General features: G+C 42.9%; 1 protein-coding gene across 2 annotated transcripts in view; it reads right to left on the bottom strand.

Moving 5' to 3' along the window:
- Positions 1-13027, bottom strand: part of bcl2l13 (BCL2 like 13) — a 45681-nt gene extending 32654 nt beyond the window's left edge. The window contains exons 1-2 of one of the 2 annotated variants that reach the window (XM_029667628.2): positions 12817-13027; positions 7313-7498 (exon numbers count right to left, since the gene is read on the bottom strand). In XM_029667628.2, coding sequence (XP_029523488.1) covers positions 7313-7436 — 124 coding nt within the window. In that variant the 5' untranslated portion in view covers positions 7437-7498; positions 12817-13027. Of the gene's footprint in view, positions 1-7312; positions 7499-10274; positions 11866-12816 lie in introns of those variants that run through there. The other variant, XM_029667629.2, reaches the window with a different exon arrangement.
- Positions 13028-13459: the final 432 nt, after the last annotated feature.

Here is a 13459-nt window from a genome sequence, read left to right as displayed (position 1 = left end):
GTATGAACTTAGTACTCTCTTGAATTAAACGCTGTTACCTGACTTTTAAGACCGGGGCTCTGTCCATTCTTATAAAATATAGGGTCTTACACACACTTATGCATTGACAGAGTGTTTAGTTTTGATTGGGAATTAAAACAGAGGAATTTAGAATTCCTTCAACAGAAGGTAACAAAAAAAAGAACATTGCGTAAAGTGTGTAGAAGCCTTTACAAGTCAAAGCAGCAGTAATGCACCCCAACTCCCGAGTGTAGGCCCCTCTTTTAATTTGCATTTACCCGGCATTCAGAAAGTATTTAGACCCCTTGACTACCTCCACATTGTTACTTTACAGCCTTATTCTAAAATGGATTAAATATTTCACACTATAAAATGTTTTATGTAATTATATTTTAAATAAATAAAAATGAAATATGACATTTACATAAGTATTCAGACCCTTTACTCAGTACTTTGTTGAAGCACCTTTGGCAGCGATTACAGCCTCAAGTCTTCTTGGGTATGACTCTACAAGCTTGGCACACCTGTATTTGTGGAGTTTCTCCAATTCTTCTCTGCAGATCCTATCAAGATCTGTCAGGTTGGATGGGGAGCGTCGCTGCACAGCTATTTTCAGGTCTTCAGAGATGTTTGATCGGGTTCAAGTCCGGGCTCTGGCTGGGACACTCAATGACATTCAGAGACTTTTTTAAAATATCAAGGATCTCTGTACTTTGCTCCATTTATCTTTCCCTTGATCCTGACTAGTCTCCCAGTCCCTGCCACTGAAAACATCCCCACAGCATGATGCTGCCACCACAATGCTTAACCGTAGGGATGGTGCCAGATTTCCTCCAGACGTGACGCTTGGCATTCAGGCCAAAGAGTTTAATCTTGGTTTCATCAGACCAGAAAACTTTGTTTGCCATGGTCTAAGAGTCCTTTAGGTGACTTTTGGCAAACTACAAGCGGGCTGTCATGTGCCTTTTACTGAGGAGTGGCTTCCGTCTGGCTAGTCTACCATAAAGGCCTGATTGGTGGAGTGCTGTAGAGATGGTTGTCCTTCTGGAAGGGTCTCCCATCTCCACAGAGAAACTCGAGCTCTATCAGAGTGACCATTGGGTTCTTGATCACCTCCCTGACCATGGCCCTTCTCCCTCGATTGCTCAGTTTGGCCGGGCGGCCAGCTCTAGGAAGAGTCTTGGTGGTTCCAAACTTCTTCCATTTAAAAATGATGGAGGCCACTGTGTTCATGGGGACCTTCAATGCTGCCGATGTTTTTTGGTACCCTTCCCCAGATCTGTGCCTCGGCACAATCCTGTCTCAGAGCTCTACGTACAATTCCTTCAACCTCATGGCTTGGTTTTTGTTCTGACATGCACGGTCAACTGTGGGACCTTGTATAGACTGTTATGTGCCTTTCCAAATCATGTCCAAACAATTGAATTTGCCACAGGTGGACTCCAAGTTGAAGAAACATCTCAAGGATGATCAACTGAGCTCAATTTTGAGCCTCATAGCAAAGGGTCTGAATACTTTCCCAAAGCACTGTAACCTTTAGTTAACTAGGCAAGTCAATTAAGATACAATTCTTATTTACAAGGACGGCCTACCAAGAGGCAATAGGCCTCCTGCTGGAACGGGGATTAGGATAATAATTATTATTTTTTGAATAGGAAAAAACACAAATCACAACAACAGGGTCACCAACACTACATAAAGAGAGACCTAAGACAACAACACAGCATGGTAGCAATACAATATGGCAGCAGCACAGCATGGTAGCAGCACAAACAAAGTGTCAATAAAACTGTCCAGTTTTTTTTTTTGCAGCTCGTTCCAGTAGCTAACTGCAGCGAACTGAAAAGAGGAGTGACCCAGGGATGTGTTTGCTTTGGGGATCTTTAACAGAATGTGACTGGCAGAACGGGTGTTGTATGTGGAGGATAAGGGCTGCAGTAGACATCTCAGATAGGGGGGAGTGAGGCTTAAATAAACATCAAGCAAGGGGGCCTAGAACCGCGTTTTCAGAAATGGCCAGTTTACAGAGAAGTAGAGTGCAGTGATGTGTCCTATAAGGAGCATTGGTGGCAAATCTGATGGTCGAATGGTAAAGAACATCTAGCCCCTCGACAGCACCCTTACCTGCGATCTAAAAATTACATCTCTGTAATCTAGCATGGTCATCTGAATCAGGGTTACTTTGGAAGCTGGGGTGAAATATGAGCAATTATGATAGAGGAAACCAAGTCTAGATTTAACCCTCTCGGGTATGAACATTCAATAGTCACCATTTACCAAACAGAGCAATCGTGGATGGATGGATGCACAACATCAGAGCTTGCTATAGGCAACTAGATTCAGCCGCAGGACATTTTTTTTTTGAGCTGATGGTTGGGGGGCCAGAACATAATCATAATTTGTACACTGCAAACTGACCACAACTAAGCCCATACCCCGGTTACATTGAGACAAGATCACATATCTATTTTTGTATTCATGCAAATACTTGGGAACAAATTTACTAAATTAAACACACTTGCTGAATTCCAGGTGATTTGTTTTTACAAAAAAAATAAAACTTGTTGCCGACCCTTGCCATAGGAGATAAACAGCACTGAGCTGTATACACAATGTACACATGCTCCACGCTCTATTTACAAGCTGACCTCCTAGGCCTTCTCTCTCTAGCAATACAGGCCCACCACTCACAGGAATTATTCACAACATCCATTGCATGCTGCAGGGGGGCAGGCAGAGAGACCCACATGAGGGGGCACACACAGCACAGATCCTTCCCTCCCTGTACTCCCCCACATCTCTCAAGACCTCTTACTGGTTAAAACAGAATGCAGCCATTCAGCCACTGAGCACCATGGGAGGGGGCGAGTGTGATGCAGAGAGATTTCATTGGGCCAATGCTCTGTCAGTTCACACTGCCTCCACTGGTCAACTCCACTATGCTTCTAACATGCCGTATATTTGACTGGGCCCAAGACTAGCCTCCTACTGCTCTCCTTTGTTTGGAAGCAAGCAGCACAGCTAAAACAAGGCATCTGAGATCACATAGAATTAATACACACAAGGGCATAGCACAAAAACTGGGGGCAAATCCTGAGTGTACTACTTATTGCTAGGAGGGGGGGGGGGCAAACAGAGGGAGGGACTAATCTGTACCCAGGTAACGCCTAGTACAACAGCCAATTTCCACACATCAATCAAGCCTCACCCATAGAACACATTAACTGACTCAGTGAGACACAGTGAGGCTCAGTGTTAGTTTTCCAAGCCAGGCTAGGTGCTGGTTCAGCAGGCTGTCCAGCCTGCCTGCGCTTGTCTTTGCTCTGGCCCAGTAACGTGTGAGTAATCCTACAGTGATTGCACACGACAGGCTGTCAGAACGAGGAGTGGGCCAAGCGGAAAGCAGGGATCAGGCATTTGTCTTTACTAGGGCTGTGACGATACCAGCGCCACAATATTTCAATATTTTTTCCATGGTAAAAGTGAAAACACGAAGCAGATCAAACTATTTAGTCCTTTAAAAACCTGCTGTATGGAAAATATTGTGCTCTAGCTTGGAAAATAAATACATGTGACAACATGATGTTCATTTCCAACATTAGGGTTGTTTTCCTAATGAAGTTAAATCCTTTTCCTGCTTTGTATCTTTGCCACAATACTAAGTTTTGTGATACTAGTCTCTACTCCCTTCACTCATCCCTTCACCCATTCCGGACCTACCCGATGTCAAAACAGTCTTGCTCTTCCTGTCTGAAAGCCAAAAGGCATTTGCCTTTCAAAAGGGGACAGTCAGACTCATTCATATTCCATGGAAATCACATGGGACACATGACAGACCTTGGAGAACCCGAGACTACTGCTCATGCAATACGGTCATGACCTCTCTAGTTAGGAGAACAGGTCAGGCCATGCTAACATGAACTAGCTGGACTCCCTGGCATGGTGAGACACTGATAACCCTAAACCAATATAGGCTAGTGAATGGAGTTTGTGATGGACATATTTTGTATATCAAACCATTTCCCACCCTAATGTCAGTGACTGTCAACATTAATAGGTGCTAGGCCTCCCGGGTGGCGCAGTGGTTAAGGGCGCTGTACTGCAGCGCCAGCTGTGCCACCAGAGACCCTGGGTTCGCGCCCAGGCTCTGTCGTAACCGGCCGCGACTGGGAGGTCCGTGGGGCGACGCACAATTGGCATAGCGTCATCCGGGTTAGGGTTACCAGGTGCACGCCAAGGTTGCCAGGTAGCCAATGTTGCCAGGTGCAGTGTTTCCTCCGACACATTGGTGCGACTGGCTTCCGGGTTGGATGCGCGCTGTGTTAAGAAGCAGTGCGGCTTGGTTGGGTTGTGTATCGGAGGACGCATCTACTTTCAACCTTAGTCTCTCCCGAGTCCGTACGTGAGTTGTAGCAATGAGACAAGATAGTAACTACTATTGGGTACCACGAAATAGGGGAGAAAAGGGGGTAAAAATACACAAAAAAACCATTACTAGGCGCTGTTCAGCCTCTACACAACTAGGTTACAGATACCAACGTGCTTGGAGGGCTGCATTCCAGCGCGGTCTGCATTTTTCAGGTTGCGATTGGGACAGACAACTTTGGAATGAAAATATTTGCTGTCCTGCAGATTATTTGGAAACTGTAGTCTTTCTGATTTGTATGCATTAGCCTACATTTTGTATTAAAAGGACATCTGTCACATTACTCACACACTCTCATAATTCGCTGCTTCAACTTAAGTAGCCTACTTCTCTTCTAGTTGGGCGTGTGAGATCAAGTGTGCCTAGTATGTGTGGTCTCATTGAAATGGAGTAGGCTGCCTATGCATGGGCGGAGAATCACTGGCAGTTATCTTTCCAAGGAAATGGACTTCCTAAATAGGATATAATTTACTACATTGCCTTGAAATAAATATTGACCACCCATATTTGTCTCGGTCAGAAAATCGTTCCAGTCCTAAAAAGGTAGGCTATAAAAATAGCTCAAGAGAAAGTCTCTCCAACTCTGCTCTCTTCCATTACATTTTGGCTGATATAGCCCGTTACTACCACATGTAACCTAGGCTATTTCTTAGGTTATTTTTGCGCATTTTGAATGTGCCTATAGGGAGCAAAATTGCTGGAACCATGGCTGGCAAGTGAGCTGCGTCACATACTCTTAAAATAACATTGCGGGACTGCGGTTGGGTTCGGGACCAGTTCTTGCGGTAGTTGAACAGAAAGCCAGCGGGTGCGGCATGTAAAGCTGAAGAAATCAGTCCACCGCAGAACTCTACTTGGAGGTGGTGCCAGCACAAGCTGCCCATACATTATTTGATTGACACGTGGTTCTGACCATTTGTGTGAGAGCTTCCAGAATTAGGAAAAGAAAGACAAACAGTGCAACCCAGGAACAACAAAACAGCCTCTGGACTGCACTAAACCTACTGGGCAGGTTTTCATGCCAGGGACAAATACACTGCTCAAAAAAATAAAGGGAACACTTAAACAACACAATATAACGCCAAGTCAATCACACTTCTGTGAAATCAAACAGTCCACTTAGGATGCAACACTGATTGACAATAAATTTCACATGCTGTTGTGCAAATGGAATAGACAACAGGTGGAAATTATAGGCAATTAGCAAGACACCCCCAATAAAGGAGTGGTTCTGCAGGTGGGGACCACAGACCACTTCTCAGTTCCTATGCTTCCTGGCTGATGTTTTGGTCACTTTTGAATGCTGGCGGTGCTTTCACTCTAGTGGTAGCATGAGACTGAGTCTACAACCCACACAAGTGGCTCAGGTAGTGCAGCTCATCCAGGATGGCACATCAATGCGAGCTGTGGCAAGAAGGTTTGCTGTGTCGGTCAGCGTAGTGTCCAGAGCATGGAGGCACTACCAGGAGACAGGCCAGTACATCAGGAGACGTGGAGGAGGCCGTAGGAGGGCAACAACCCAGCAGCAGGACCGCTACCTCCGCCTTTGTGCAAAGAGGAGCAGGAGGAGCACTGCTAAAGCCCTGCAAAATGACCTCCAGCAAGCCACAAATGTGCATGTGTCTGCTCAAACGGTCAGAAAGACTCCATAAGGGTGGTATGAGGGCCCGACGTCCACAGGTGGGGGTTGTGCTTACAGCCCAACACCGTGCAGGACGTTTGGCATTTGCCAGAGAACACCAAGATTGACAAATTCGCCACTGGCGCCCTGTGCTCTTCACAGATGAAAGCAGGTTCACACTGAGCACATGTGACAGACGTGACAGAGTCTGGAGACGCCGTGGAGAATGTTCTGCTGCCTGCAACATCCTCCAGTATGACCAGTTTGGAGGTGGGTCAGTCATGGTGTGGGGTGGCATTTCTTTGGGGGGGCCGCACAGCCCTCCATGTGCTCGCCAGAGGTAGCCTGACTACCATTAGGTACCGAGATGAGATCCTCAGACCCCTTGTGAGACCATGTGCTGGTGCGGTTGGCCCTGGGTTCCTCCTAATGCAAGACGATGCTAGACCTCATGTGGCTGGAGTGTGTCAGCAGTTCCTGCAAGAGGAAGGCATTGACGCTATGGACCGCCCGTTCCCCAGACCTGAATCCAATTGAGCACATCTGGGACATCATGTCTCGCTCCATCCACCAACGCCACGTTGCACCACAGACTGTCCAGGAGTTGGCGGATGCTTTAGTCCAGGTCTGGGAGGAGATCCCTCAGGAGACCATCCACCACCTCATCAGGAGCATGCCCAGGCGTTGTAGGGAGGTCATACAGGCACGTGGAGGCCACACACACTGCTGAGCCTCATTTTGACTTGTTTTAAGGACATTACATCAAAGTTGGATCAGCCTGTAGTGTGGTTTTCCACTTTAATTTTGAGTGTGACCCTCCATGGGTGGATAAATTTGATTTCCATTGATAATTTTTGTGTGATTTTGTTGTCAGCACATTCAACTATGTAAAGAAAAAAGTATTTAATAAGAATATTTCATTCATTCAGATCTAGGATGTGTTATTTTAGTGTTCCCTTTATTTTTTTGAGCAGTGTAGTAATCACAGCATAGTTCTATTGAGAGACGATGAAAAGGAGGATAGGCACCGGCAGGCAATCTGCCTAGACGCTGTCCGCACCCCAATTCTTTACCCTTCACCAGAAGTGTGCACCGGTACACTCTCGCATGGATTTAACTCTGTCCAGGCAATGGTCAAACCATGGTGAGGAGTGTGCAGTGCTAGTGCTGACTTGGATGAGGGTGGAGAATCAGGAAAGGGAAGTGGCCGCTCTCTCCTCTCCATCCTGATTTAGTGGGAGTTAAGGGGTTGCAGTGTCCCTTACCTCTGCCAGCCGTGGCCTGCAACCGGGAGGGGGGCAGGAGTCCCAGGTAGTTGAGGACGATGTACTTGGTCTCGTAGTGGAAACCCTCAGGCACAGAGGTGGAGGAAGAGCCCGAGGCAGCCATTGAAGAGATGCAGCGTCAGACTCTCAGGCACATGCAGTCAAATGTGGAAAAAGTTAAAACTCCTGAAAGTATAAAGGAAAGCACACTGGTTATTACAGTTATCAAAGTACCTAGTAAGAGCATTGATGTGTGTACAGTGAGAAACAAAGTGTGAAATGTATGCTGAATACAAGCCGTACACACATTTATGCAGTTTATGAACAGCACAGTCTGGCCACATTATCTCATCATTCCATTCATATCATGGCGCAATAGCAATGATGCACTGCAACTGCAAACTCTGTGGCAGCTGTTTCCATGAGTGATATCATAGCCAGCTACATTTTCAGTAGAGCATTTGAATAGAAAGCCATGTGCTAGTGGAAGGAGCAAGCCCCTTTTCACACAGAGTTGCCATGTTCACGGTTTTCCAGAAAAATTGGGCTACTTTGAAAATATATTGAGTTGCGGGGTTTTTGGGCTACTTCTAAGTTGTACTGCGGCCACCATGCCTTTTCTCTTTAAACAAAAAACATGTACTGCGGCCACCATGCCTTTTCTCTTTAAACAAAAAACATGTATTCCACTATGACCTGCTGCTGACTATCAGGCAATGAGGCGGGCTTGTTGCTGAGTGAGTGAGTGAGTGGTGGGAAGGGCCAGAGGGGGAGTGTGTGTAATATATATATATATATATGTGTGTGTGTTGAGAAAGCACTGGCGCATGCAGTTTGTGACATCTTTTTACCAGTTGTAGTAAGGCTATTTAAATTGTCATTATGCAAGAGTGGAAATTTGAAATGGAAGTTATGGAACTTCCTCGCATGCTTCTGTTATGGGGGGGAAGTACTCAATGAAACTGACAAAATGTGGAGAATGATACATTTGCATCTGTTGGTCATCAAGTAGCCTATTTTATGTATATGCCATTGTAGGCTACCATTTGTTACAATTAATATGTTGAAATGACTATCACTGGAATCATTTCAAATAAATTTGTGCCACTTGTGTAGCCTACCTGGAGCTGGCAAACGTATTTAATAAATAGCCTATAACTTCAGTGTAGTGTTGTTGCAGCTTTGTGTTATTATGCAATTATTAAATGGCCATGTTTAGTTAATTAAATTTGAAGTTATCAAAGCTCTATAGCAATTGCCGATCAGTTGTTAGAACGCATTATATTGATGGTAACCGTCAGTCACATTAGGCTACAGGTAAAAGAAACAGTCTGTTGTTGACAAGCATATTCAGTTAATAAAAATATGATTCATATTTAATTCAGTGATTGAAATCCATCCTCAGTAGCCTACTCCAGCAGGCTATGGGGAAACACAAGCACTTCTTACCTCGAAATCGCCATGATGAATAAATTAGTCTTAATTTGAACTAAGCAAGTTGCTAAATTGTTCAATTTACATCTTGCCCACATTTAGCCTAGGCTACTGTAGACTAACTGAAATAAGATGTAGGCCTATCAGGGGCTATTGACTACCTGCATCTAGTGCCTTCGGAAAGTATTTAGACTAGAGGTCGACCGATTATGATTTTTCAACTCCGATACTGATTATTGGAGGACCAAAACAAGCTGATACCGATTAAATAAATAAATGTTTAAAAAAAAAAGTTATATATATATATATAAAATGACAAATACAACAATACTGAATGAACAATGAACAGTTAATTTAACTTAATATAATACAGAACTAAAATCCATTTAGTCTCAAATAAATAATGAAACATGTTCAATTTGATTTAAATAATGCAAAAACAGTGTTGGAGAAGTAAAAGTGCAATATGTGCCATGTAAAAAAGCTAACGTTTAAGTTCCTTGCTCAGAACATGAGAACATATGAAAGCTGGTGGTTCAATATTCCCAGTTAAGTTAGGTTGTAGTTATTATAGGAATTATGACGCGTTGACTATTTCTCTCTATACCATTTGCATTTCATATAACTTTGACTATTGGATGTTCTTATAGGCACTTTAGTATTTCCAGCCTAATCTCAGGAGTTGATAGGCTTGAAGTCATAAAAAGCGCTGTGCTTCAAGCATTGCTAAGAGCTGCTGGCAAACACAGTAAAGTGCTGTTTGAATGAATGCTTACGAGCCAGCTGCTGCCTACCACCACTCAGTCAGACTGCTCTATCAAATCATAGACTTAATTATAATAAACAGACAGAAATACGAGCCTTTGATCATTTATATGGTCAAATCCGGAAAATATAATTTTGAAAAACAAAACGTTAATTCTTTCATTGAAATACGGAACCGTTCTGTATTTTATCAAATGGGTGGCAACCCTAAGTCTAAATATTGCTGTTACATTGCACAACCTTCAATGTTATTCATAATTATGTACAAATCTGGAAAATGAATTAGTCTTTGTTAGGAAGAAATGGTCTTAACACAGTTCGCAATGAGCCAGGTGGGCCAAACTGTTGAATATACCCCTGACTGCTTGCACTGAACGCAAGATAAGTGACACAATTTCCCTAGTTAAAAGAAATTCATGTTAGCAGGTGATATTAACTAAATATGCAGGTTTAAAAATATATATACACTTCTGTGTATTGATTTTAAGAAAGGCATTGAGGTTTATGGTTAGGTACATTTGTGCAACGATTGTGCTTTTTTCGCAAATGCGATTCTGTTAAATCATCACCCGTATGGCAAAGTTGAAGTAGGCTGTGATTCGACGATAAATTAGCAGGCACAGCATTGATTATATGCAACTCAGGACAAGCTAGTTAACATAGTAATATCATCAACCATGTTAGTTAATCACTAGTTAACTAGTGATTATGTGAAGATTGATTGTTTTTTAGAAGATAAGTTTAATGCTAGCTAGCAACTTACCTTGGCTCCTTGCAGCCACAAGGTCCTATTGATGCTGCACTCGCGTAACAGGTGGTTAGCCTGCCACGCAGTTTCCTCGTGGATTGCAATGTAATCGGCAATAATCGGCATCCAAAAAGGACGATTACCGATTGTTATGAAAATTTGAAGTCGACCTCTAATTCAGACCCCTTTACTTTTTCCACATTTCGTTATGTTACAGCCTTGTCCTAAAATTGATTAACTATTATTATTTTTCAGCAATCTACACACAATACCCCATAATGATGTTAGTTTTTAGTATGTTTTTTATTTAGAACCTAACGGACAACTATGAAAAACTCAAACCAAGTTCATTCACCCAATGGGTCAGACAGCTGAACAGACAAAGACTTGTTCCCACCAGCACAAGTATATATACCCTACTTTAGGTGAAATCTCCTCCTTTTCCCAAACATTACATCTTTATTGCTAGGCAGGAAATTAAGTGATGTGGGTAATAAACTGTTCCTTCTCCCTTAATGTGACCTGACCTCGGCCCCCATTCCTCACTAATCCACAGCTCTCCTCACTAATCCACAGCTCTCCACCCTTATCAGTGACTGCAACCATGAGATTGCCTTTCCCTTACTCAGTAACATTCCAAGCTTTTGGCTCATAGTCAACCTTAATTGACTGATAACTCGTACTTGGCTGCCAAATGTATAAGTCTCCCCATAATTGTAAATATTATGAAGAGTGATCATAATCATTATTTTAGCGATTCATCCATGGTACAGATCCTTCCTAATGACAATGCCCCACATCCTGCTGATTTGAGCTGCTGAACTGTATTTGCCTTGACTGTGTTTATTATGGATGAGAAAGTGAACTTGCCATTTCCAAAAAGTTTAATGGGGATGCTGGTTTGCTATCTGTTGCCTAGGACAGGGCTCTCTTCGTGGAGAGCTACCATCCTGAAGGTTTTCACTCCTATAGGAACAGGGTTGGAGAGCCCTAACCTATGACATCAACAGCCAGCCAGGGTTTCATTAAATAAACTATAAGCAATACGTTTTATTGCACATTTAGGGCTAATTAAAATTATGCATTTGGCGATGTTCAACGAAATTCAATGGCACTATGAAGAACAGATTAGCCATACTCATACTCCTTACGCAATTTGCACACACTGTATACAGATTTTTCTATTGTGTTATTGACTGTACTTTTGTTTATCCCATGTGTAACTCTGTTGTTTTTTGTCGCACTGCTTTGCTTTATCTTGGCCAGGTCGCAGTTGTAAATGAGAACTTGTTCTCAACTGGCCTACCGGGTTAAATAAAGGTGAAATAAAATTGCCTAATATATAGCCTACTTTTAAATAATGTTGGTAAATTTACGAGGCATTACTAGATTACCAAAATATAGCCTATACGCACGGTTCTGACTGTCTCTCTGCCTGCAACGATCCTCCCTCGCCTGCTCCCCTTTCACTTCGCTATGAAAAACGCTAGTGTGTTTGCTCTTCGGTCTGTACTCACAGGTAGGTTCACTAAAGTAAGGGCTGCGAGAGACATTGCAAGACAGGAAATTGCGAAATACAGTATTGCGATAGCCTACACATTTTGATTACCGATTAACGGTTCTGTCTGACTGGTGGCCGACATGCCTACCTATGGCTGGTTGTGCCCCCCCCTCCCATCTCTCTCACTGCGTGAAAGATGCGAGAGTTTGTGTTCTCGAAGTAGACTACGGGAAATTGTTTGCTCCATTTAAAAAAAATACAGAATCTTAGGAGTCGATTCCGCAACCTTGACACCCAAAAATAGGAGTCGACGAATCGATTATTTTGAGGTCGACTCCACACCACTACATCCACTGATGTTAAATGATCTGGCGAGTTTAACAAGGGAAAATTATCTTTTATCTAGCGACATATCCAAATGTATTTAAGTAATCGCATAGTTCGCAATAATAATTGATACTTCTAACGTAGTTAGTTACAAGTTACTCGATATTCCTTAATTGTTTTGATAACATTATCTCGTGGGGGTATTGTATAAATGTGGCAACTCCTTTCTTGGGCTAGTTTTCAGGCATTTTGTTCGGGTTTTGAGTTGTCATTTAACTAGACCTGGCAACCCTGCTTTCACCACATTATTACACAACACATCATCGGCATGAACCATGAAGTTGTTGGAGTAATCAACCAACATTTGAGTACTGTAACGTTAGTACTAACAGTGTACTAAACCACACAGGAAAACAGCGTCCGTTCATGATCAATATGCCACTACAACGGGAGAGAAACCCAAGTTCATAACCGTAGAGATCCACATTGTTCAGTGGCATTACGCCATTGTACGCGATGTATTAACTTAGCTAGTTCAGTACAAGCTAGATCGATGAGGTTGTCTAGCGTACACACCCCCTCAACTGTCCCTTTCGCCTCTACGATAAACTTTATAACTAACTAGCCTGCTAACTCGTGCTACTAAATACTGTTAAGATAGTAATATTGGCTCATCCTGAAGATCGATTGTCAAATAGCAGCTAGCTAAGTGTAGGACACATGACGTACCCGTTTCCAGAGGCAAATTCGGTCCGGACGACGTTTTGCTGCGTGTTGAGAAGCAACACGTGAAACACACGCTCCCACACTAAGTACCAGCAGCTGCAAACCAGTTGTCAGCAGGGTACGCCGTGTGTGTTTTATCTCGACCCTTTCCAACCAAAGCCCACAAAACGTGTCCCATGCGTATCTAATGTAGGGACTGGGCAGCCATCATGCGGACGACATGCACCTCAGTTAGGGGAGTTTAAAGGACATTTTCGTTTATTTAGCTAATTAATTAATTGCATAAGCACACCCACATCAAGGTGTATAACGAATTGCATGTTGCATTTATATTATGTAATAAAAATGAGTATCATGCATTTTGATAACTGATTGAATTCTAATTGTTATTCATTTCGCAGTTCAAATTAAATTGTGCAAAACTACTAAATATTTTTTTTAAATACAAATAATGTAGCTTGACAAATACAACATAAAACAATAGCAAGATACAGTTAACATCAATGAAACAATGCACGTGCTGCCACCACGCGGAGAAAAATAGTTGATTTAAAGACATATTGTGGTAATAATGTTTGGAAGAAGCAAGCAATCATAAACTATTATCAGCTTAAACTGTTTATACGTTAAGAAAACAAGTCAAACA

Source organism: Oncorhynchus nerka, linkage group LG9a (assembly GCF_034236695.1).
Source record: "Oncorhynchus nerka isolate Pitt River linkage group LG9a, Oner_Uvic_2.0, whole genome shotgun sequence".
NCBI lineage: Eukaryota > Metazoa > Chordata > Actinopteri > Salmoniformes > Salmonidae > Oncorhynchus > Oncorhynchus nerka.
This window is presented reverse-complemented; position numbering and strand designations above follow the sequence as displayed.